This window comes from Larimichthys crocea, chromosome XVII (genome assembly GCF_000972845.2).
Source record: "Larimichthys crocea isolate SSNF chromosome XVII, L_crocea_2.0, whole genome shotgun sequence".
NCBI lineage: Eukaryota > Metazoa > Chordata > Actinopteri > Sciaenidae > Larimichthys > Larimichthys crocea.
In genome coordinates, this window is record NC_040027.1 from 1,559,923 (window position 1) to 1,585,220 (window position 25,298).

Genomic DNA, 25,298 nt, shown 5'->3' on the forward strand with positions numbered 1-25,298 from the left:
ACTAGATGAATAATTTTATTTTGAGGCGAGGTTATCACGCAGTATCAGCAGACATGTGTTTGTCCATTTAGGTCGACCATGCTGGATGGCTAACATGTTTCTGTTATCTCGGCATACTGCAGAGAGTACAACAAAGAGTTTTTGTCTGCGCTCTTTGTGTTACTAAAATGTAATCATAATGATTTTAACAGAGATTTCTGTTGGCATTCATGAGCTGTGCACATAGATGGCTGTAATCAGAGCCACAACTGCTTTTGTCATAATGAACATAGCTTTGTCTGACTGTCCTGATTACGGACTCACAGGCCTGGAGAGGTCAAGAGGGCCATTTAAATTACCATGACCTTAAATTAGCCTAAAAGACCATAAAGGTACCAGAATTAGTGAGTGAAAAAAAGTGAGTAGCAGCTGCCCTGCAGCAGAAAAGTTTCCTCTCATCACGGTGGGAAGCTGTTAGCTTTGATCCAATTACAAAGCTCCTGCATGTTCTCATTTCAGTATCAGGCCATAATGTCATGACTGTCGCACTGAAGAGACACTGAAATGTGAAGATATGAAGCTTAGTGATTGTAGAGGAAGATTATTTTCACATTAATTAATGTGACATGAACAATTTATTTTAATTTCTGTTCAGATATTAAAATCTAACAAACTGTATGGCCAACTAGAGCTAAGTAAGAAAAGGTCAGTTAAAATCCCGTTGAGGTTCACTTCATATGTTTAGATAAGGATGCTGTTTAAAAAAAATATTTATTATTATTAAATAAAGAAATACATCTTAAGAAACAAACGTCAGAGCTCACTCAGGATCACAGTTAGCAGGGACAACAGATAATGACTGAAAAAAAATCACTTTATAAGAGAGCTTTGGTAAGTTACAATGACATGACATAAGCCAAGTACCCTGTGTCCACTGAAAAACATTTGTGGTAAAAAAAAGACGTTTCCATTAAGAGTACCAAAACAGCGCTGCACCATGAGAGAACAACAACCTTGTAACTGGAAAAGCACTTCAACAACATTTCAAATGTTTAGAATCCATCACTAAATTCATGGTAAACCAATTTCTATTGTCATAAGGCAATAACAATAAGACTACGCTGAGTATTTTTGATAAAATAATAATAAGACTACACCTGAAGAATACTTTTGTTATTTATCAGTTTTACCCCTCATTATTATTGTTGTTATAATCATTATTACTATTCTACTTATTATTGCCCATTTAGTTCCGTGAAGATTACTTTTCACATTACTGATTTACTCACATCACTTCCATAATAACCATTATTATTTATTACATTTTCTATTCTTGTTAATATCTCATTTTACAGCATTTTTAATTGAACAAATTGTCTGAGCTTACAGAAATACATTTCACTATGATTGTAGCAGTCGTACTGAACGGACTGACTGATCCAATATCACTGGGACGAACTGAAACCTCGGCTCCATGCCAGGCCACACCACCCAACATCAACGGCAGACCTCACTGACGCTGTCTCTGTCCAGCTGCCATAATGCAGACGACAGAAGAGAGGAGCTGATCAAAATGTTGACACATTCATCTTCAGTCATAACCAATGAGTATAATGAGCTAAGGCAAAGGATCTTTTGCCCTGGGTTTCATCTATTAGGCTACATAAAAGAGTCATTTAATCTGAGTTTTTATGAAATTTGTATTCTTTATCAAGGAAGCTTAACATGACTTTAATGCAGCAATTTACGCAACATTTCTAACTTTCAAATCATTTCTATGAAGGCTCATTACAAATTTCATCATAATAGAATATTTTCTAGATTTATTTTATAGCGTTCAAATTTTAATTTTTGTCGGAAAAGCTTCAAATCCATGTCTCTCAAACCAAACTCACACCATTATGAATGTGCATTTCAAATCACAAATATTATATTTTTACACATAATTTCCTAAAAAGCTTGAAATAAGTCCCTGTAAAAATGTCAACCATATAGCATACAGCCAAACAGGCAAATGTGACGTGTGCAGATAAGATCGGCCCTAATGGGGACTGCTCGTATCTCAAGGAGACATTCAGTCGCCCATTTCTCTGAGAACCAAATCTTACAACAAGAGTGACTAGACAAATGGACGTAACAAGCACAAACCTAATTGGCTGGGGAATACATCAGTGTGTGTGTGTGTGTGTGTGTGTGTGTGTGTGTGCATATTCAATCAGTGTGTAACCGGCAGACTGAAAGATGATGTCCTCCACAGTGTCCACCTGAAAGAGAAGAGCCAGCCAGAGAGAGCTCGGCTGTGTTTGCCATGTGAAATGACCATCAGGTGCCCGTGTGTCATTGACTGAATGAGGGAATAATGGTTTCAGATTGCTGACATAAAATGCTATAAAGCCAGCCAAAGGTGCATTAACACAGACTGAAGTACAGAATCATGTCAACAAAAGGCAAACATTACCTGCGATCATATAGAAAGTTCAATAAGAACTCATCAATTGTGCCAATATCAGTGTTTGTGTTTGTGTTTTGTTTTCTCAGTGAAGTTACATGGTGCTTTACGGAAAGAATAAGCATAATGTATTCTCCTGTTTGTCTCCAATTTTACATATGCTCCTATTTTATCCTTTTTTACAGAGGATAACTATGGATGTGTTATGCTTAGTGGATTCTGTGGATCGCTGTCGTAGCTTTTTTCACTTGTTATAAAGAATTCTGAGAGCTTATGCTTACATAAAGTGTTTCAAATGTTATCAGACTGAATGAACTCATTTCCCACATGTGAATTTACACATTTCAGAAATGTAACAAAAGGTTTGTTCAAAACACCAAACCTGAAAACTGCTAATATTAACATAACATAATGTTATGCATAAGTTCAATTGTTGTACTCACGTGTATACCTGAAAAAATGATCCTGTGTTTACTACTAAGCTGGTGAGGTTTAATTTTAAAAAACATGCCTAAATAAAGAGGTTTTGTCATTAACAATAGAGCAGCTGTGAAACTGCTTTGAAAATTTGGTTATTTTTTTGAAAATTGTATGTAACTGGTACGTAAACACTGTACGTAGCATGACTCTGTGAGGAAGTGAAGTAATGCCAACAACATATGACTCATTAAATGTGTTTGCAGCCCTGATCGTTCATGCTTCTTCCCCTTCAGTGCCTCTGCCTCAACACAGCTCAGCTCAATAAAATCCAAAATGGAAAAATCACAGGATGTGATCAAAACATGACCAACTTCGGTTTAAAGCTGTATTTATAGGACATTTCATTCTAAACGTTTAAATAATACAACTTTCACATATTCTGTTTTATTTACGCCTGTTTGAAACTCAGTAAATCTGTTACATTTAGTGCAGCGCTAAACTAAAAACACAGATATTATATTAATATTTAGGGGATTGCAAAATATTCCTTTAAATCTAAACATAGCAAAAACATTTGATTTGTAGCTCATATTTCAGTCATAGATTTTGCCTGGAGGACCTCCCCCTGTGAAACCCTGGCTCCATCTGCTGATGGATAGAATTATATTCATATACAGAAGTAATGCTGTGTATTGTGCAGGGGCGCCGTATAGGGGGGAAAAGTTAGGACAATTCCAAGGGCCCACGACTGACAGGGGCCCAAAAAAATAGGTAAACATCAATATAAAATAGTATATATATTATATATATAGGAGTATATATATATATAAGTATATATATTTCAAATATAATAATGAAATGAATTATCTCTTTGTTTTTACGTGTTTTGGGCAGTAAAAGTTAAATTAAAATGGACTTTAGCACATTTTCATGGTGGCTTTTAATCTCACATCAAATAGTGAACTGCACTGTATACTGTATGCAGACTTGCATTCATGTACAAATCACCAGCAGTAAATATTGTGCTAGTACTAGTATTGAACTACAAGACGCAAAACAGTTGCAAGCCTTTAATTAGAGTTATGTAAAGCTTTTGATGGGACAGTTAGGTCCTAGAGATGTGGTGACAACAGCTGCACAGAGGGGGGCCCAATTAGATTTTTTTGTCATGGGGCCCAAAGTTCCTGGCGGCGCCCCTGGTACTCTGTGTTGTTTCACAAACATTCAGCCTCAGCGCTTCCGGTCTCTGTCTCTGCGTCTTTACGCCTCCAGACCTGCAGGCGGCGCTGTGACGAAGCAACGAGCCTCCCGGCATGTAGCATGTTGGAGGGACCTTCAACCAGTTTATCAACTTAGTAGAAATGTCATCCTTTGCTTATTTACCCAGTTAACCGGCTCGGAGCAGACAGTCCGCATCAGTCCGCAGGTGAGTCTTGTGTGGTAGTTGTGCACACGTCGTTGCATGCTAACAGAGGAAGCTAACCTCGGCTAGCAGGCAGTGTTTGGTAACACGCTGACGCTCTGTCACTGTGTGCACACTTCACACATCAGTCAGACGTCTACATCTTCAGCTTTAATTTATTCAGTTTGTGTACTTGTCTAAAGTTATTCTGAGTCTGTGTGTGTGGCGACCTTGGCTTCACCTGTTCACTGCCTGCAGGCGTCATTTCATTTCCTGTGGCTTCGTGTGGGAAGAAGAAGAAGAAGAAGAGAGTCCCTACACTTCTACATTGTAAAAATACTAGGGATGCACCGAAATGAGAATTTTCGGCCGAAACCGAATAAAAATTAAATGGTTAGCCGAATACCGAAACCGTCAGGAAAGGAGGGGGGTAATAGGTGGGGCACGGGTTGGTGGACGATGGCCGAAAGAGCCGAGAAGAAGGTTGGCGACAGTTGGTCAAAGAAAGTAAATGTTTATTTAATATCCTTCAAACATTCCAGTAAAGCCCATGTTGTTTTAATCACTGTTAATTTGTTCTTGAAAGAAATACTATTTAGTTTTATTATATTTCCGGTGAATTTCCAGTTTTCCCATGTTCATGAACGCATCATAGTCATCCCGACGGTCGCACCTTTAATGTAGAGAGTATATAGTTTAGCTAAAGAGCAGTGTATGATGTTGTGTTTTTCCCTGTATCCTGCATCGTGGGTTTATTGTGTGTGAATGAGAAAAGAATCAGCAACCCTGGCCAGATCACCGCGCACGTTGTTTCATTGCGTCACGCCACTATTCGGCCTTACTATTCGGCCACTTCACCGAAAGCCGAAATGCACTTTTGGGCCATTTTCGGACGAAAATTTTCGGTGGCCGAATTTTCGGTGCATCCCTAAAAAAATACATGATGAGTAAAGGCGTTACAATCATCCTCAGGTCAGGGTGCATTAGTATACAGACAAAAGCTACTCAGGTGTAAAACGTGCTCATTATGCATGCAAAGTGCAATACTTCTCTCTGACATGTACTGCAAAATAAACTACATTAACCTCCGATTTGTATTTAAATGCATAACTTGAGTACATTGAGAAGGTGAAAGCAGAAAATGTCATTTTCACTGCAGAAACCTTCAATCGATAATCAAAGTATTGCTGATTTATTTTCTGGTAAGTGACTAATGTTTCAGCTCTAACTGATTTTGTCTTGTCTAAGTAGGTCTACGATGGAGCCCATAATGAATCGGATTTGGCCGAGAGTCTTCCAGCGCCTCCACAGAACCTCGGCACTCCCTAGGAGGAGCCATTCAGGGTGTGCTGAGCATGCCACTGTTCCTGCCGACACACACTCCAGACGTATCAAGCCCACACTCCTGGTGTCCCGCCTCTACCAGCCTTCAAACCTGCGTGATGTGGGACCAGAGACCCGTCTGCAGGGAGAGGTGACCTGTAAGAGCCAAAGGCTCATGCAGCAGGCCGGGCTCATCCATCCATCCAATCCAGGTTGTTATTACTACCTCCCTGCCACCGTCCGCTCCATGGAGAAGCTGGTGAGACTGGTAGTTTGTCATAAGTGTGATGAAATCAGGATGTGAGGTTAAGTTTAAGCGTACTCATTTTGCTCCTAAAAATATAATAAGTGCTGTCTTAAATCGACAGACAAGAATCATTGACCAGGAGATGCAGGGGATCGGTGGGCAGAAGCTGGACATGCCCAGTTTGTGCTCAGCTGAACTCTGGAAAACCAGTGAGCGCTGGGACTTGATGGGAAAGGAGCTGCTCCGTCTGAAAGACCGTCATGGAGGCGACTACTGCTTAGCCCCAACACACGAGGAGGCAGTGACAACTCTGGTCGCTCACCAGATGAATGTCTCCTACAAACAGCTCCCTTTGCTTCTTTATCAGGTAGCCTTCACTGTGTACCGCCTGTATTTGTTGTGTTGTAATAAACTGTGATGCTAACATTCTTTCTTTTAAAAAATCAAACAGATCACTCGCAAATTCAGAGACGAACCAAAGCCAAAGTTTGGTCTGCTTCGAGGGAGGGAATTCTACATGAAGGACATGTACTCATTTGACGTGAGTGAAGAAGCAGCCTATCAGACTTATGAATCAGTGTGTGAGGCGTACACCAGGCTCTTCTCCCGACTCGGTCTGCGTTGTGTTCAGGTCCAGGCGGACACGGGGAACATTGGTGGCAAACTCTCCCACGAGTTCCAGCTGCCAGCAGACATTGGTGAGGACAGACTTCTGCTCTGTGGGAACTGCTCGTTCTCTGCTAATGTAGAGACCATGTCATCAGACAGAACTGACTGCCCACAGTGCAAAACTGGCACACTGGTAGAGTCAAAGGGTATAGAGGTCGGCCACACCTTTTACCTGGGTAAAAAGTACTCTAATGTATTCAATGCCGCCTTCATCAATGCCCAGAACAAGCCAAGTGTTGCAGAGATGGGCTGCTATGGTCTTGGGGTAACCCGGATTCTTGCTGCAGCCATTGAGGTGATGTCGACAGAGGAGGGTATCCGCTGGCCAGGCCTTCTCGCCCCTTACCAGGTGTGTATTTTACCCCCAAAGAAAGGCAGTAAGGTGGACGAGGCAGCAGTCTTGGCTGAGGAACTGGTTCATACTTTGGGAGAGACTTTCTCTGGTTTGAGGGGTGAAGTTGTTCTCGATGACCGTACACAGGCGACCATTGGAAAGAGGCTAAAGGATGCCAACAGACTGGGCTATCCATATGTTATTGTGGTGGGACAGGGTGCTCTAGAGGAAACACCCAGGTTTGAGGTGATCTGTCAGCAGACAGGTGAGACAATGTTTCTCAGCAGAGACGGACTGTTTGATCTTCTGGGAAGAGTGGAAACTGTATGAACAACAACACTGACTGTGGAAGTAAATGTTTTGTATTATGTTTGTGAGGACTTGTAACAAGTAAAAAGTGTAAATGAGGAGGTAGGAAACGAAGATTAAAGCACTGTGTGTGTTAAGTTTTGTCTTAAGCCTTTAAGAGAACTTTCTTATTGTTTTCCAAAGTAACCCTATGCCTTCAATTTATTGCATTTCGTTTCCATAATGTAATAATGTCACAATTTTGCAAATGCGTTCAAATAAAAACACAAACTCCCACATGAACAGAAATTATGACCATTTGCTGTTGTGTTTAAGTAAGCCTTACATCTGTATCTTAGGATCATAGTACAAATCAATGCAGACCTCTGGTAAATATTTAAATTAGGGCTGTCAATCGATTAGAAAATGCAAAATTAGAAATTTCCAGTTGTGGAAGTACTCCAAGTTCTTTACTTAAGCAAAAGAAGCATTTCCACAATATATAATGTAAACAATACATTATAAGTGGCTCAATATGGAGGTTATCTAAATTTGAGCGTGGTATTACATGTAATATTATTTTAATATAAGAAACATTTTTTATTGATAATGGTAAAAGTTAGTTTTGGTTACTTTATGCATTTGTTAAATTAAGTTAACAGTTGCAAAAACAATTATATAATATGCATTTTACGACATTAATAATTCTGTAACTGATTTGTGCGTAAAGTAGTACAATATTTCCATCTTAAATATAGTGACCATGTGAAATAGCATACCGTTTAATTAAAGTACAATTACCGTCACATCTTCTTTTTCTCATCACATTACCATTTCTAGTGGTGGAAGAAGCATAAAAAGCTGTAAATACCTCCAATATGAAAATACTCATAAGTCCTGCATTCAAAACTGTACATGTGGAAAAAAAAATACAACCATCAAAAGTACTTCAAAATGTAATTCTTGCTAGAGAAACAGGAATTCATTGTTGATTTTAGCTGTAATATCCTGTTCTGTAGGTTAGTCTCTAACAATTCATCATATTATTAAATAATCTAATCTAATACATTATCTGCTGAATAGCCAGCTTGGACACAGCACGACGTAGTAAACACAGGTGTTATCAGTGATACTAATGAAGGTAATTAGTGTCATTGATAACACCTGCGTTGACCCTGTTTCATGTCAGAATGGCTGCTGAATGAAAGGTCTGTTCAGATGGAGTATGTGAGTTGAACAATAAAGAAGTGAAAAGCAGAAACAGTCACGTAAACACATTTTAACGTCACCTCTAAATCCATCGTGTTCATGTCGGTGGTGGAACAAATGTATCGGTACTGTGTTTCCGCACGGATATTTCTATCCACGCTGCACCGGCTCTGCACATGTGTAAACAAGGAGCGGTGTGACTTTTAGAGCCAAGTGAAGCTTTCACAGCTGACGGGCTGGTGACAGCAGTTTGTCGTAGTTTATATAAGGTCTATAAACAACATAACAATCCGTCAAACCTATATTTTGATCCAAAATGGCGTCCTCTGGAGCACAGTGTGAGAGCGACGATGACATGGACGAGTTCATGGACAAATTCAAGACCCAGAGATATAAAAATGCTTTACCTGAAGACAGCTGGGAAGAGGTGAGAAGCTGTCACGTATCAACATTAGCTTGATGCTTTTTCTACATGAGTGAGCTCTGTTAACTGTTGAAGTTTTCTGTTTTTGGCTCATCCAGGAGTTTAATAAAATCCCTATGTTCATGAAAACAGCCCCTGAAGAGATTGACCCCAAAAAATACCCAGAACTAGCCTGTCTCCAGGCCATCATCCACGACGAAGACAGACCCCCAGGTTCCTCAAGGTTTAGATAAACAATTTGAAGACTTTAAGTTTGAGAAACTCAGTCTTATTTGTCTCATTCCTTCCCAGAGCAGGCAAAGAGCCTGAAAGATGAAGGAAACGTGTATTTCAAGGAGAAGAACTACCAAAAGGCCATACTGTCCTACACCGCAGGTCTGAAGAAAAAGTGCGGGGACCAGGAGCTCGACACTGTTCTCCTCACCAACCGGGCTGCAGCACACTTCTACCTGGGTCAGGAGCTTCATAACATTCACAGACATAAATGTATTGCATCAGAAAAGGGCTGTTTTTAATGTGGCTATCACAAAATAAGATATCACACACACTGCATCTAATGATTAGTTTCATTTGAACTTATTTTCTATATTAATTGATGAATCATTTGGTCTATATCAGGAAACGATGAAAAATGTCTTCTTTTGTCAGTCCAAATCCAATCCAATCCATATTTATGAGGCTGAAAACAGCAGTTTGTTCTATGTTTCTTGATTTTCATCCTCCCTTTTCTGGTTAATGCAGGTAATATGCGCTCTGCATTGAATGATGCTGCAGCTGCAAAGAAAATCAAACCAGACCACCTTAAAGCCTTGATCAGAGGTATGCAGTATAAACATTCAGCTTTATCACCTGCAGCAATCCCGTGTCATAAAATACGACAATAAATGTGGTTAGAACATTTGAAATGTAAAACAGTGCATAAGAAAGTGTTTCAGCTGATGTCTTGTGCATGTTTCTGCAGGTGCTCAGTGTTGTATAGAGCTGCGCATCTTTGCAGAGGCCGTGCAGTGGTGTGACGAGGGGCTAAAGGCCCATCCCACTGACAAGAAGCTGCTGGAGCTGAGAGCAGCAGCAGATAAACACAAGGTTCAATAACTAATGAGTGCAGTTGACTCTGGGATGGAGGTTTTAGTTTCAGTCAAGCATGATGTTTACTTTTTGTGCCTTTTTTATTTTTTTAGAGAGCAGCAGAGAGAGACGCCAGGAAGGCCAAAGCCAAAGAAAAAAAGCTGCATGGTCAGAAAGAAACAGTTCTGGCTGCTATACAGGTACCTATTTAAAACTGAGAGGAAACCTGCTCTCAGTTAAGCATATCTTTGTTATCAGATATACTTATAAACAATATTTATACTTGAAACAACCAACTCTGACAGAAATTTTGTCTTTTAATAAGTGTTTGTTCAGACCTAAGTGTACAGCTTGATGCATTTTTCTCTGCTTTAGGATCGAGGCATCAAGTTCCTCCAGTCTGTGAAGCCTCCTCGGCGTGGTTCAGACAGCGAGGATGAGGATAAAGGCTCCTCAGCAGCGATATCACAGCTGAGCCTGGATGGCCTCAGCTCTCAGGAGGTCACGGGGGCTCAGGTTTTCCTGGACGAGCAGGCCTCCCTGCACTGGCCTGTTCTCTTCCTCTATCCTGAACATCAGCAGAGTGATTTCATCTCTGCTTTCTGTGAAAACACCTGGTAAATCCCTCTTGTCCTGTTTGTCGAGTCCTGAATTTATCTTGATTGCATGTATTTCTGTCTTTCTTTCCATTTTTTATTTAACTAAATAAATCAGGAGTTTTAATCAAACACTGCTGCAAAATAGGTTCTGTATCTTTTTTTATTTGTCTTGTTTCAGTTTCTTGGATCACCTGGCGGTCATGTTTGGAGAAGAACTTCCACCTTGGGACACAGACAGAAAATACCACCCACAAAATTTGCAGGTTTGTCTGTTTTGCCTAAATGTTATAAGACAGTCGTGACACATGCAGTATATCAAGCAAAACAACTAAACCACAAAGAATGTTCAGGAATAATTCGCAACACCATGAGGAAGAAATGTAGTTTTTTTGCTTTAGCTTGTGAAATAAAGTGCTAATTAGACTTGTGATATTGTACATTATATAGAAAAATAATTCAGTTATTAGTGTCTGATAGGTGCAAGTAGCCAAGTACACAACTGGCAAATAAGGATTATATTAAATTACCAAGAACAGGGCAGTTTAATCAATAAACGAAATGGAAATAATCAATTTTAACCTGATCTGACCTCTCCCCACTTTCTAGCTGTACTTTGAAGATGAGCAGAAGGACAGACTCTACCAAGTCAACCCAGAGACGTCACTTTTAAAAGTGTTGCAGCATAAAAGGTACATTCATGCCGTGGCCACAAGAATTCTGTAACACCATATGTGCAACATGTGTTTGTGATTTCTTATTGTAGTTATTCTAATTATTAAATGACCTAGGCTTAAATTGGACCAATTCAAAGGTCTTGTTTATTTAATGACAAATAACCTGGATCCCTGTAAGTTGCTATTTTGAATCCTTTCCTGCTGCCAGCTGTCTGATGTTTTCATTTTGAGAAACAATTGTAAGAACCAGTAACAATTGTATGTTATGACATATCTTCTTATTGGCTGGAGGTCATGATGTAACAGGGTGATAACCTGTGTGTAGTATGTTCCTGTCATCTGTAATACAGTACAATTTAAGGAATGTGTTGATCGGAGGATATTATCTGTCAGGGAATATATTTATCTACTGTGTTCAAGGTAATCTGCTTGACATGAACTTCCTTCACCCTCTTGTTTCTGTCTTTCTGTTCTGTCTGCAGGTTTTTTGTCAAGGCAGGCACACCCAGTTTCATCGTTCTGGTTAACGGTTCTTCATTCTGCAAGAAGTTTATCACAGGGAAGAAAATACAAGGATTGTGAAAACACTGGCCTTCAAAACATGAACTCTTAATGCACACAACAGTCTGACTGGTCTAGAAAAGCACCTGCTGTTTCAACACCATATATCAATATAAATGAGATCTCTAAAAATAATCCACGTGGATTCTGTTTCTGTCTGTACAAATATGAACTGCAGATTATAAATGGTTTAAAGGTGTTTTATTCAAGTGCTGAATTGGACAAAATGATAATAGGTATAAACAAATGATATGAGTGCTTGTAAGTAAACATGAAAAAAAGTAAACAAAGTCTTCTGACTTTATTCTTTGACAAAGACTTGAGTCCCTTCCTAAACATGCCAGTATGTTCCTGAACCCTGAATGTTAGTCAACAGTTCAGCTTTATTATATATTAAAGAAAATATAAGATGCGAGACATACTGTGCTAACGTTTGTCCAATTAGGTTTGTCAATGCAGATGTTGGTGCAACTAAAATAACTTCTGCTTCTCTATAATGATGATGTGCAACAGTAAGACAATAGACAGCTCAGCCAGGTATGACCTCCCTAAAGCTTTTTTTTTTTTTGTAATTTGATTAATTACTAAGGTCCTCTTGCCAAGTAAGGCCTACGTCACCCTCAGCCTTTCCTGTAAATCAGTGAGAGAGCGAGTGATTTAAGAGAATTTGTTTCTCTGTGAATATAAAAACCAGACTGGCCGTTTGAGTCATGTACAGCATCTCATCACAGGAGGGAAAAAACACGAAATCACAGTGATACTATATAAATTTGGTGCTTAAATATCATTCTGACATTAACAAACATAAAATGTGTATTAAGACAAACATATGACTGATTTTAAGAACATAAAATTTGTGAATAAGAAAACAAACAACAGATCTTAAGTGATCTTAATCCTTCATAAGACAACACATGAGTGAGGCCTCAAAGCTCAGTATGTCGTCATGATGACTGGTTGTGGTTGTAGTTATGGTTGTTGTTGGCCCACAAAAAAAGGTTGTGGTTGTTGTTGTTGTTGGCCCACAAAAACAGGTTGTGGTTGTTGTTGTTGTTGTTGGCCCACAAAAACAGGTTGTGGTTGTTGTTGTTGTTGGCCCACAAAAACAGGTTGTGGTTGTTGTTGTTGTTGTTGGCCCACAAAAACAGGTTGTGGTTGTTGTTGTTGTTGGCCCACAAAAACAGGTTGTGGTTGTTGTTGTTGTTGTTGGCCCACAAAAACAGGTTGTGGTTGTTGTTGTTGTTGGCCCACAAAAACAGGTTGTGGTTGTTGTTGTTGTTGTTGGCCCACAAAAACAGGTTGTGGTTGTTGTTGTTGTTGGCCCACAAAAACAGGTTGTGGTTGTTGTTGTTGTTGTTGGCCCACAAAAACAGGTTGTGGTTGTTGTTGTTGTTGGCCCACAAAAACAGGTTGTGGTTGTTGTTGTTGTTGTTGGCCCACAAAAACAGGTTGTGGTTGTTGTTGTTGTTGGCCCACAAAAACAGGTTGTGGTTGTTGTTGTTGTTGTTGGCCCACAAAAACAGGTTGTGGTTGTTGTTGTTGTTGGCCCACAAAAACAGGTTGTGGTTGTTGTTGTTGTTGGCCCACAAAAACAGGTTGTGGTTGTTGCTGTTGTTGGCCCACAAAAACAGGTTGGGAATTCACCACTGGACCCTGCTGCATTATGTTGATAACGTTTTGAGGCTGCATATTGACGATGATGGCGGTATTCTTTTTGCGGTGCTTTAACTCGCGTTGCAGTTGACACCAGGCGCACCAGACACAGAAACAGGAAACTGCAATGTCCTCACAGAGAGATCCCTGTGGAGAAAATTTTAAATTCAACATTGCTTCACTTCTATCCAACACATCATGTAAAATTCTGTATACATCAGCTTTACATGTATCATACCTTGATATTATATCTGTTTCGAAGGCCAGCCCTTAGAGACAAGAGCGCTGGGGGAGCACACAGAGGTATTCCGCAGGCTGACATTATGGCAGGGCTGCAAATGTCACATAGTGGGAGACAATAGTTCTCTCCAAAGCTCCCTGAAACTGTACAGGCAAGGCAAGGGCAGCACCAGTAACCATAGCAACCTGAAAAACACACAGAGAAACCCTATTAAGTTATTTGACATTACTAAAAGAGGTCATACAAAACGAGTCCAAAAAGTACGGATTAGTCAGATTTGTGGTATTGATTCTTACAAGTACTGCAGTCCACAAAGCAATCAAAGAGATGGGTGTCCCAGTTTGTCATGGGCTTTTCTACCCCTGGTTGTTGGGGATTGTAAGCCATAGCTGGTGAATTATGAACCTGTTAACACGGAGAAATCTGAACAGAAGCAAAACAAAATTACAGAAAACTCCTATATGATGACAATCCTGATGATAACATGACATACAGAGGCTTGTTTTGTCTTCTATAAGAACACTTATGTGAAACTGTCATGCTGCTGCACCAGACATCTATCCTCTGCAGTAGATGATCTGACTAGATTTTAGAGCTCCAAGTTATAAAACCTGTTCATGAGGAAATGAGAGCACCGTGTTGTCACTCCAAAACAGGAATTTCCTGGTCGCTGCGTTACTCATGGCAGCAATATTTTAATAGAGCTACCGCAACAGTGTCTGCTGGTGTGTACGCCATCATCGCTGTCAAATGTGCTAATGTCACAGGAGCTACAATGGAAATGGTTGAACATGGTTCCAAGTTCCAAGATAGGTGTCGTCCTACCTTTTGACTACTCAGTACTCAGCGTAAATAGTAATAATGTAGTAATGACTCCTGAATATTAATGAGTTGAAACATTGACATGTTGATGGGAATTATGCCTGGTATAATAATTCTAGCTATAATCTATGTTCAACTTTTACTGACACAAGGACAAGCCAATGGGCAAACAAATCATTTCAATATTATTTGGAAAACCTCTGAAAATGATGCACACATTAATTTTGCAAAATAAAAGCCTAGATTCAAACAGTCCCAGCCTGATACCATATTAGAAATATACCATAAACTTACTGTTAAGTAGCTACAACATATAACATATTACTAAAATGATAGCCAAAGGTAAATAAAATAAAAAGCAGATTAATCCCTTTGTGCAAGCACAATACTGAGTGACAGAGAAATAACACGAGTTTTAGGTTCTTATACTTTTTTTTAATGGGCTCTCTCGGACACCTCCCCACTGACACAGATAATATCATAACGTCCTTTTTTGGTTTTCTGCTCAGTAATGAACATTATGTTCCTTATCCAAATGATACTTCCCTAACCTGTCTCTCTTGTCCTTGTACAATTGATTTATAATTATCTCTCCCTGCCAGCCTCAGTAAAACACAGGTCAAATAAGGTAAGTGCACAAGACATGCAAAAGACAGGATACACACACTATATAAATTAAAACATCTGAACCCCAGTATAATCCTAATTTTTATAACAAATTCTAGGTATCCAGGATACCTTTGTTTTCATGGTGAGGTTAAAAAGTGAAAATCTCTTCATCTCAAATGAACTTTTACAGAGTTTCAGATTAAACCTTCATTTAACTGTCGGTATAAAGACGTAAAATCTTATCAGCAAACTTAAAGATCTTACCTGTGTGATGTGAGCCTGGCGACCTTCTCGGTGACTGAAGCTCTAAGTGAAGTGAAAGGATATACTTTCATTCACTAGGAGTTAGGAGTGTCATCTCATGTATGTCGGCAGATAAACAAAAAACATGCAAAACCTAAATCCTGGGACAAGGAAATGAAATTCAAAGCAACGAATAATAGGTATGGTAATTACAGTACAACAGACGTAAGTGCAGTTTTTTATTTTCATAGTTTATAGTTTATATAAGGTCTATAAACAACATAACAATCCGTCAAACCTATATTTTGATCGAAAATGGCATCCTCTGGAGCACAGTGTGAGAGCGACGATGACATGGACGAGTTCATGGACAAATTCAAGACCCAGAGATATAAAAATGCTTTACCTGAAGACAGCTGGGAAGAGGTGAGAAGCTGTCACGTATCAACATTAGCTTGATGCTTTTTCTACATGAGTGAGCTCTGTTAACTGTTGAAGTTTTCTGTTTTTGTCTCATCCAGGAGTTTAATAAAATCCCTATGTTCATGAAAACAGCCCCTGAAGAGATTGATCCCAAAAAATACCCAGAACTAGCCTGTCTCCAGGCCATCATCCACGACGAAGACAGACCCCCAGAAGGTAGGTTCCTCAAGGTTTAGATAAACAGTTTGGAGACTTTAAGTTTGAGAAACTCAGTCTTATTTGTCTCATTCCTTCTCAGAGCAGGCAAAGAGCCTGAAAGATGAAGGAAACGTGTATTTCAAGGAGAAGAACTACCAAAAGGCCATACTCTAAAAATAATCCACGTGGATTCTGTTTCTGTCTGTACAAATATGAACTGCAGATTATAAATGGTTTAAAGGTGTTTTATTCAAGTGCTGAATTGGACAAAATGATAATAGGTATAAACAAATGATATGAGTGCTTGTAAGTAAACATGAAAAAAAGTAAACAAAGTCTTCTGACTTTATTCTTTGACAAAGACTTGAGTCCCTTCCTAAACATGCCAGTATGTTCCTGAACCCTGAATGTTAGTCAACAGTTCAGCTTTATTATATATTAAAGAAAATATAAGATGCGAGACATACTGTGTTAACGTTTGTCCAATTAGGTTTGTCAATGCAGATGTTGGTGCAACTAAAATAACTTCTGCTTCTCTATAATGATGATGTGCAACAGTAAGACAATAGACAGCTCAGCCAGGTATGACCTCCCTAAAGCTTTTTTTTTTTTTGTAATTTGATTAATTACTAAGGTCCTCTTGCCAAGTAAGGCCTACGTCACCCTCAGCCTTTCCTGTAAATCAGTGAGAGAGCGAGTGATTTAAGAGAATTTGTTTCTCTGTGAATATAAAAACCAGACTGGCCGTTTGAGTCATGTACAGCATCTCATCACAGGAGGGAAAAAACACGAAATCACAGTGATACTATATAAATTTGGTGCTTAAATATCATTCTGACATTAACAAACATAAAATGTGTATTAAGACAAACATATGACTGATTTTAAGAACATAAAATTTGTGAATAAGAAAACAAACAACAGATCTTAAGTGATCTTAATCCTTCATAAGACAACACATGAGTGAGGCCTCAAAGCTCAGTATGTCGTCATGATGACTGGTTGTGGTTGTAGTTATGGTTGTTGTTGGCCCACAAAAAAAGGTTGTGGTTGTTGTTGTTGTTGGCCCACAAAAACAGGTTGTGGTTGTTGTTGTTGTTGTTGGCCCACAAAAACAGGTTGTGGTTGTTGTTGTTGTTGGCCCACAAAAACAGGTTGTGGTTGTTGTTGTTGTTGTTGGCCCACAAAAACAGGTTGTGGTTGTTGTTGTTGTTGGCCCACAAAAACAGGTTGTGGTTGTTGTTGTTGTTGTTGGCCCACAAAAACAGGTTGTGGTTGTTGTTGTTGTTGGCCCACAAAAACAGGTTGTGGTTGTTGTTGTTGTTGTTGGCCCACAAAAACAGGTTGTGGTTGTTGTTGTTGTTGGCCCACAAAAACAGGTTGTGGTTGTTGTTGTTGTTGTTGGCCCACAAAAACAGGTTGTGGTTGTTGTTGTTGTTGGCCCACAAAAACAGGTTGTGGTTGTTGTTGTTGTTGTTGGCCCACAAAAACAGGTTGTGGTTGTTGTTGTTGTTGGCCCACAAAAACAGGTTGTGGTTGTTGTTGTTGTTGTTGGCCCACAAAAACAGGTTGTGGTTGTTGTTGTTGTTGGCCCACAAAAACAGGTTGTGGTTGTTGTTGTTGTTGGCCCACAAAAACAGGTTGTGGTTGTTGCTGTTGTTGGCCCACAAAAACAGGTTGGGAATTCACCACTGGACCCTGCTGCATTATGTTGATAACGTTTTGAGGCTGCATATTGACGATGATGGCGGTATTCTTTTTGCGGTGCTTTAACTCGCGTTGCAGTTGACACCAGGCGCACCAGACACAGAAACAGGAAACTGCAATGTCCTCACAGAGAGATCCCTGTGGAGAAAATTTTAAATTCAACATTGCTTCACTTCTATCCAACACATCATGTAAAATTCTGTATACATCAGCTTTACATGTATCATACCTTGATATTATATCTGTTTCGAAGGCCAGCCCTTAGAGACAAGAGCGCTGGGGGAGCACACAGAGGTATTCCGCAGGCTGACATTATGGCAGGGCTGCAAATGTCACATAGTGGGAGACAATAGTTCTCTCCAAAGCTCCCTGAAACTGTACAGGCAAGGCAAGGGCAGCACCAGTAACCATAGCAACCTGAAAAACACACAGAGAAACCCTATTAAGTTATTTGACATTACTAAAAGAGGTCATACAAAACGAGTCCAAAAAGTACGGATTAGTCAGATTTGTGGTATTGATTCTTACAAGTACTGCAGTCCACAAAGCAATCAAAGAGATGGGTGTCCCAGTTTGTCATGGGCTTTTCTACCCCTGGTTGTTGGGGATTGTAAGCCATAGCTGGTGAATTATGAACCTGTTAACACGGAGAAATCTGAACAGAAGCAAAACAAAATTACAGAAAACTCCTATATGATGACAATCCTGATGATAACATGACATACAGAGGCTTGTTTTGTCTTCTATAAGAACACTTATGTGAAACTGTCATGCTGCTGCACCAGACATCTATCCTCTGCAGTAGATGATCTGACTAGATTTTAGAGCTCCAAGTTATAAAACCTGTTCATGAGGAAATGAGAGCACCGTGTTGTCACTCCAAAACAGGAATTTCCTGGTCGCTGCGTTACTCATGGCAGCAATATTTTAATAGAGCTACCGCAACAGTGTCTGCTGGTGTGTACGCCATCATCGCTGTCAAATGTGCTAATGTCACAGGAGCTACAATGGAAATGGTTGAACATGGTTCCAAGTTCCAAGATAGGTGTCGTCCTACCTTTTGACTACTCAGTACTCAGCGTAAATAGTAATAATGTAGTAATGACTCCTGAATATTAATGAGTTGAAACATTGACATGTTGATGGGAATTATGCCTGGTATAATAATTCTAGCTATAATCTATGTTCAACTTTTACTGACACAAGGACAAGCCAATGGGCAAACAAATCATTTCAATATTATTTGGAAAACCTCTGAAAATGATGCACACATTAATTTTGCAAAATAAAAGCCTAGATTCAAACAGTCCCAGCCTGATACCATATTAGAAATATACCATAAACTTACTGTTAAGTAGCTACAACATATAACATATTACTAAAATGATAGCCAAAGGTAAATAAAATAAAAAGCAGATTAATCCCTTTGTGCAAGCACAATACTGAGTGACAGAGAAATAACACGAGTTTTAGGTTCTTATACTTTTTTTTAATGGGCTCTCTCGGACACCTCCCCACTGACACAGATAATATCATAACGTCCTTTTTTGGTTTTCTGCTCAGTAATGAACATTATGTTCCTTATCCAAATGATACTTCCCTAACCTGTCTCTCTTGTCCTTGTACAATTGATTTATAATTATCTCTCCCTGCCAGCCTCAGTAAAACACAGGTCAAATAAGGTAAGTGCACAAGACATGCAAAAGACAGGATACACACACTATATAAATTAAAACATCTGAACCCCAGTATAATCCTAATTTTTATAACAAATTCTAGGTATCCAGGATACCTTTGTTTTCATGGTGAGGTTAAAAAGTGAAAATCTCTTCATCTCAAATGAACTTTTACAGAGTTTCAGATTAAACCTTCATTTAACTGTCGGTATAAAGACGTAAAATCTTATCAGCAAACTTAAAGATCTTACCTGTGTGATGTGAGCCTGGCGACCTTCTTGGTGACTGAAGCTCTAAGTGAAGTGAAAGGATATACTTTCATTCACTAGGAGTTAGGAGTGTCATCTCATGTATGTCAGCAGATAAACAAAAAAAACATGCTAAACCTGAATCCTGGGACAAAGAAATGAAATTGAAAGCAACGAATAATAGGTATAGTAATTACAGTACAACAGACGTAAGTGCAGTTTGATAAAGAAGTGGAATTGAAAGCAACGAATAATAGGTATGGTAATTACAGCACAACAGACTTAAGTGCAGTTTTTTAGTTTCGATTTACAGGAACATGCGTGAGTGAAGTGATCCCTAAAGGGTTTGTTATTTTTAACAAACCCTTTAGGGATCACTTCACCCTTACATAATTGTGGCTTCCAAAAGAGTGATGATAAGAGTAGTACGATCGAGTCAGTTTAATTTCCTTCAAGATTTGATATTTGATTAAAGTGGTTATGTGGGGAATGTTAACATCTCTGATTCAACATTTGATTTGGCCAATTAGGTCAGCTGTAGGGTGTTTTTTCAACTCCTGATGACAAGAACAACACACTCAACATGTGAGGATGATAACACCATTTGGCTGAGAGGGTTTCTGTTGACAGTTAAAGCCCTTATCAACACAAAACTGTTCTATTGCCGAAAGTAGCAAGTATCTCAAGTATCTCTGTCTACAAAAACCCTGAGCTATCACTTTAAGATAGTATCTAACACAGACATTTTGAGGGAGTCTTCCTTTAACCTAAAACCTGACTCCTCCATCTAGGACCAAGCACCGAACCTGGGGCGACAGAGCCTTCTCTGCAGCTGCCCCCTCCCTCTGGAACTCTCTCCCCAAACACATCCGTGACTGTACTGACCTGCCCACCTTCAAATCTCTAACAAAAACACACCTTTTTAAAATTGCTTTTAATGTTTAATGTCTAATGTGTTTTTAGTGCACTGTCTTACTGTATATTGTTTTTGATGATTTAATGTTCTTCTCTGTAAAGTGTCTTTGAGTACCCTGAAAAGCGCTTTCAAATAAAATGTATTATTATTATTAAAATATCTCCATATACTGTATACTTTCCAAACAATTTGCAGCTTGTAACGCTGTTGCTTTATATTATGCTGCATGCTAGATAACATCAGGAGTTAGCATGATATAAAGCAGTATTTCACACTGAGTTGCAAATGTTCAAAAGCAAATTTAAAACAACTTTTTCTTTTCCCCACATTGGGCCAGCTCAGCCCAAAACGGCAATTGAGCTGCTCCAGACTGGCATATAAGAATATATATATTAGTGCTGTCAAAATTAACGCGTTAATTTTGTCGATTCATTTTAAAGAATTAACGCGTTAAAAAAAATTAACGCAATTAACGCGGTTTTGTTTACTTCCGGTGGCGGCCGCCATTTTGGATGTGGCAAAGTAGATCTTTGTTTCCCAGATATATTAGTATGTGTGTGTGAATGGGTGTCATCTCATGTATGTCGGCAGATAAACAAAAAACATGCAAAACCTAAATCCTGGGACAAGGAAATGAAATTGAAAGCAACGAATAATAGGTATGGTAATTACAGTACAACAGACGTAAGTGCAGTTTGATAAAGAAATGAAATTGAAAGCAACGAATAATAGGTATGGTAATTACAGTACAACAGACTTAAGTGCAGTTTTTTAGTTTCATAGTTTATAGTTTATATAAGGTCTATAAACAACATAACAATCCGTCAAACCTATATTTTGATCCAAAATGGCATCCTCTGGAGCACAGTGTGAGAGCGACGATGGCATGGACGAGTTCATGGACAAATTCAAGGCCGAGAGATATAAAAATGCTTTACCTGAAGACAGCTGGGAAGAGGTGAGAAGCTGTCACGTATCAACATTAGCTTGATGCTTTTTCTACATGAGTGAGCTCTGTTAACTGTTGAAGTTTTCTGTTTTTGGCTCATCCAGGAGTTTAATAAAATCCCTATGTTCATGAAAACAGCCCCTGAAGAGATTGACCCCAAAAAATACCCAGAACTAGCCTGTCTCCAGGCCATCATCCACGACGAAGACAGACCCCCAGGTTCCTCAAGGTTTAGATAAACAATTTGAAGACTTTAAGTTTGAGAAACTCAGTCTTATTTGTCTCATTCCTTCCCAGAGCAGGCAAAGAGCCTGAAAGATGAAGGAAACGTGTATTTCAAGGAGAAGAACTACCAAAAGGCCATACTCTAAAAATAATCCACGTGGATTCTGTTTCTGTCTGTACAAATATGAACTGCAGATTATAAATGGTTTAAAGGTGTTTTATTCAAGTGCTGAATTGGACAAAATGAATAGGTACAGTAAAAAAAATGATATGAGTGCTTGTAAGTAAACATGAAAAAAGTAAACAAAGTCTTCTGACTTTATTCTTTGACAAAGACTTGAGTCCCTTCCTAAACATGCCAGTATGTTCCTGAATATATATATTAGTATGTGTGTGTGAATGGGTGTATAAGAGGCATTAACTTAAAGCCCTCACGGAGACTGCGCCCTGGGCGGTCGCCCACATTGCCCACAGCTAAAACCGGCCCTGCTTGTATTAGTTTACGGGCAGATCTGCCACATCCAATATGGCGGACAGGTTAACGTATCGCAGCAACGGACCAACCTGCTCAATGCGGCGTCTGTATATATGTCTATGATCTATCCTAACTAAAGGAGAGTCTGTGGCGGAAAGATGGATAAGGACGGACTTTTAGGGGGAACATTTCATTTTAAAAAGTTGCCTGACGGCTCGTCAAAAACAAGGCAATTTGCACAGTTTGCAAAGCCGAATTTAAATTCCACAGAAGTAACATGACTTTAACATATCACCTCAAAGCAAAACAACCTGCTGAAATTACCTCCACGGGACCATCGCCAGTCTACACTACAGGAGTGTGGCACTCGTCAGTATATTTCCTCATTCTGGCTTTTTTCTATTTGCACTGTGCATATGTGCACCCTAATCCAATAAAATGAATAAAATTTAACTTTAGTTATAATTTTATGAGCCTACACTAAGCGACTACCAGGCCAGAAACATTCTGCTGAGAACACAAGCAGTACAACAAGCAAGCACTGTTGTTAATAATGGTGAAATACAGTATTTACATTATATATTTCTCACTGACTCAAAGCACCAGGCTAAATACTTGCACTTAAAAAGCAACATTCTTGATATTAACACTGAATCTCCAAAACAAATGGGTCAGATTCATGACTGTATATAAAAACCACTACTGTATTGTTGTTTGGAAAAGGTTAGGGTACATAAACATTATTATCTGCCATTTCCAGAAAGCAATTGTTCATGCCTACAGTAGAATTACCCAACAATAACTGAAAATGATGAAGCAGTGAAAAGTACATAATTGAAAACTATAGAAAATATTTAATTCTCATGAACTATTGTATTGTAAGGACTAATAACCAGGTATTTTAGTTACCATGTATGTATATATATATATATATTATGGCATGCCATTCAGGAAATTAAGCCTTTGAATATATTGAATGAAACTTTGAATATATGGAGTGAACCTTGAATATATTGAATGAAGTCTGAATATATGGAATGAAACTTTGAATATATTGAATGAAACCTTGAATATATGGAATAAAACTTTGAATATATTGAATGAAGTCTAAATATATTGAATGAAACTTTGAATATATTGAATGAAGTCTGAATATACTGAACGAAACTTTGAATATATTGAATGAAACTTGACTGATGTCAGACTTCACGGCATCTTGTGTAACGTGTGGATGCTATAGCTAAAAGTGAGTGACAACGAGTCAGTCCGCTCACAATGTCGTTGCAGCAATATTAAACTATGAGGACATCATTAACACTGCGTGTACAGGCCAAAATCCCCCCGATACCCCTGATCAATACCGTTTTCCTGACAAGGAAGTTTGCTCCCTTTTTAATCATGGCAGACATAAAACAGGCCAGGCAGCTGTTTATCAGTCCAACCTCAGCATGCCTTCAACCTCACAGGAGTGCCCCACAACACCCAGTGCAGGCTCGGACTGGCAGTCTGTGCTACCGGGCAAATGTCAGATGGGCCTCCGATGTTTTTTTGTATGTATGTATTTGTTATTTTGTAGCCTTGCCATCATTTGCCCAGCAGCCCAAAATGGACTTGCGGCCCATTTGCATCCATTTGGAATAGGCTTTGGGTTGCACTAGCTAATATCGGTTAAGATTTGCCTCTTCATGACAGGTTCAGAAGTTACGATTTACACCCCCCCTCCCCTGCCCCCTCAAATGGATGCATCCATGCAGCTGCTAGGTTTATGTGAAACCGAAACAGGGATAGACTCATATACAGTTTATAGATAAACTTCGTACTGTATGTTGCACGAATATTAATTACAATAAATTATGGACGACAGAGGTTCTAAAAAGAGGAAAGGAGGAGCAGAGAAAATCAGAGTTAAGATGCGGAAAAGGGCCGCACAGGTCGGGAGTCGACCTGCGCCTCCACAGCGAGCCTTCACATATGGAGCGGCTGCTTAAGCTACCGTGCTAAACACCAAATGGCTCCAATGGTGGGCCGGTCCAGAGAAAAAATTTCAGGGCCGAATTTTGTTCCTAGTCCGACCCTGACCCAGTGTACAATCTCCACCCATACACAAGAAAGGGTCCAAGACACTGTATGGTTAGCTTGATATAGTTTTCAGGTGATTTAATGAAGGTAAAACACAGTGAATGGTCGTGCGTAATGGCACTGCGCTCTGACGCGGCACTTCTCCGGGACTGGAGGAGCTGCTGCGGCTACAGGGATTTCATGAACTGAAAGAGAAGCTCTTCATATATCGTTTAGATACAATAAGCATCACCCACATTCATAGACCAATGCAGGGTGAATATTTAGTTTAGTATTGAACGTATTTTATGATCAGCGACACATTGTCAGCTTTGGGCAAGCTACTCACACAGCGGACTGCGGACAGACAGACAAATGCATAATGAGATTATGGCGAAACTTTATGCCTGTTGTAGGCCTGCCACGGTTAAAAATTGAGCGAACTTTTTCGGGAGGATTTCGGCACGCATTCGCCAGTGTATTTATCATGTCCTCATTGATTAATATCGCTGCAACTAGATTGCGGGCGGCCTGACTCATTGTCTTTCGCTTTTACAGACTGTTACACAAGATGGCTGCAGGCACTGCAGCAAAGTCTGACGTCAGTGAAGTTTCATTCAATATATTCAGAGTTTCATTCAATATATTCAAGGTTCACTCCATATATTCAAAGTTTCATTCCATATATTCAGACTTCATTCAATATATTTCAAGGTTCACTCCATATATTCAAAGTTTCATTCATATATTCAAGGTTTCATTTCCTTACTCGCGTATTAATCTATCATAAAATGTATCAATAAATTAAATGCATTTTTCTGAGACTGAAGCTTATAATGAATATTTATTTATGTAAAATGATCAAATTAATGTAGAATAAACTCAGATAAAGTATATGAAATTCATTCATGTTATTGGCTTAAGGTGCACATATGCACAGGTGCCAACAGAAAAAAGCCAGAATGAGGAAATATACTGAGGAGTTGCCACACGCCTGTAGTGTAGACTGGTGTTTTGCGTTTGAGGTGATATGTTAAAAGTCGTGTTACTTCTGTGGAATTTAAATTCGGGCTTTGCCCTGTGCAAATTGCTTGTTTTTGGTCCAACGAGCCGTCGGGCCCTTTTTAAAATGAAATGTTCGCCCCTCAAAAGTCCGTCCTTATCCATCTTTCACACCCCAGATCTCCTTTAGTTAGGATGATCATAGAC

At 39.2% G+C, this 25,298-nt stretch overlaps 6 protein-coding genes across 6 annotated transcripts; 4 read left to right on the forward strand and 2 right to left on the reverse strand.

Annotated features, from left to right (window-relative positions):
• The first annotated feature begins 4,061 nt into the window (after nt 1-4,061).
• On the forward strand, nt 4,062-7,420 carry pars2 (prolyl-tRNA synthetase 2, mitochondrial). The gene is made up of 4 exons (XM_019270008.2): nt 4,062-4,274; nt 5,502-5,832; nt 5,942-6,187; nt 6,272-7,420. Exons 2-4 carry the CDS (start codon nt 5,509-5,511, stop codon nt 7,151-7,153), a joined length of 1,452 nt encoding a protein of 483 aa, XP_019125553.2. The 5' UTR covers nt 4,062-4,274; nt 5,502-5,508; the 3' UTR covers nt 7,154-7,420.
• An 898-nt stretch (nt 7,421-8,318) lies between these two features.
• On the forward strand, nt 8,319-12,358 carry ttc4 (tetratricopeptide repeat domain 4). Its single transcript, XM_027290593.1, has 10 exons — nt 8,319-8,747; nt 8,843-8,958; nt 9,034-9,197; nt 9,486-9,563; nt 9,706-9,830; nt 9,926-10,012; nt 10,188-10,429; nt 10,590-10,674; nt 11,018-11,100; nt 11,568-12,358. The coding sequence occupies exons 1-10, from the start codon at nt 8,637-8,639 to the stop codon at nt 11,665-11,667; spliced, it is 1,191 nt and encodes a 396-aa protein (XP_027146394.1). The 5' UTR covers nt 8,319-8,636; the 3' UTR covers nt 11,668-12,358.
• LOC113747976 (protein PLANT CADMIUM RESISTANCE 2-like) lies at nt 12,224-14,848 on the reverse strand. The gene is made up of 4 exons (XM_027290199.1): nt 13,837-14,848; nt 13,538-13,725; nt 13,173-13,446; nt 12,224-12,276 (listed from the first exon to the last, which is right to left on the reverse strand). Exons 1-4 carry the CDS (start codon nt 13,925-13,927, stop codon nt 12,224-12,226), a joined length of 606 nt encoding a protein of 201 aa, XP_027146000.1. The 5' UTR covers nt 13,928-14,848.
• Nucleotides 14,849-15,487: 639 nt separating this feature from the next.
• LOC109141049 (tetratricopeptide repeat protein 4-like) lies at nt 15,488-16,592 on the forward strand. Its single transcript, XM_027290594.1, has 3 exons — nt 15,488-15,640; nt 15,736-15,853; nt 15,936-16,592. The coding sequence occupies exons 1-3, from the start codon at nt 15,530-15,532 to the stop codon at nt 16,007-16,009; spliced, it is 303 nt and encodes a 100-aa protein (XP_027146395.1). The 5' UTR covers nt 15,488-15,529; the 3' UTR covers nt 16,010-16,592.
• Nucleotides 16,458-19,511, reverse strand: LOC104939853 (protein PLANT CADMIUM RESISTANCE 2-like). Its single transcript, XM_027290200.1, has 5 exons — nt 19,470-19,511; nt 18,071-18,197; nt 17,772-17,959; nt 17,407-17,680; nt 16,458-16,510 (listed from the first exon to the last, which is right to left on the reverse strand). Exons 2-5 carry the CDS (start codon nt 18,159-18,161, stop codon nt 16,458-16,460), a joined length of 606 nt encoding a protein of 201 aa, XP_027146001.1. The 5' UTR covers nt 18,162-18,197; nt 19,470-19,511.
• A 1,441-nt stretch (nt 19,512-20,952) lies between these two features.
• On the forward strand, nt 20,953-21,796 carry LOC113747941 (tetratricopeptide repeat protein 4-like). Its single transcript, XM_027289847.1, has 2 exons — nt 20,953-21,340; nt 21,436-21,796. The coding sequence occupies exons 1-2, from the start codon at nt 21,230-21,232 to the stop codon at nt 21,568-21,570; spliced, it is 246 nt and encodes an 81-aa protein (XP_027145648.1). The 5' UTR covers nt 20,953-21,229; the 3' UTR covers nt 21,571-21,796.
• The last annotated feature ends 3,502 nt before the right edge of the window (nt 21,797-25,298 follow it).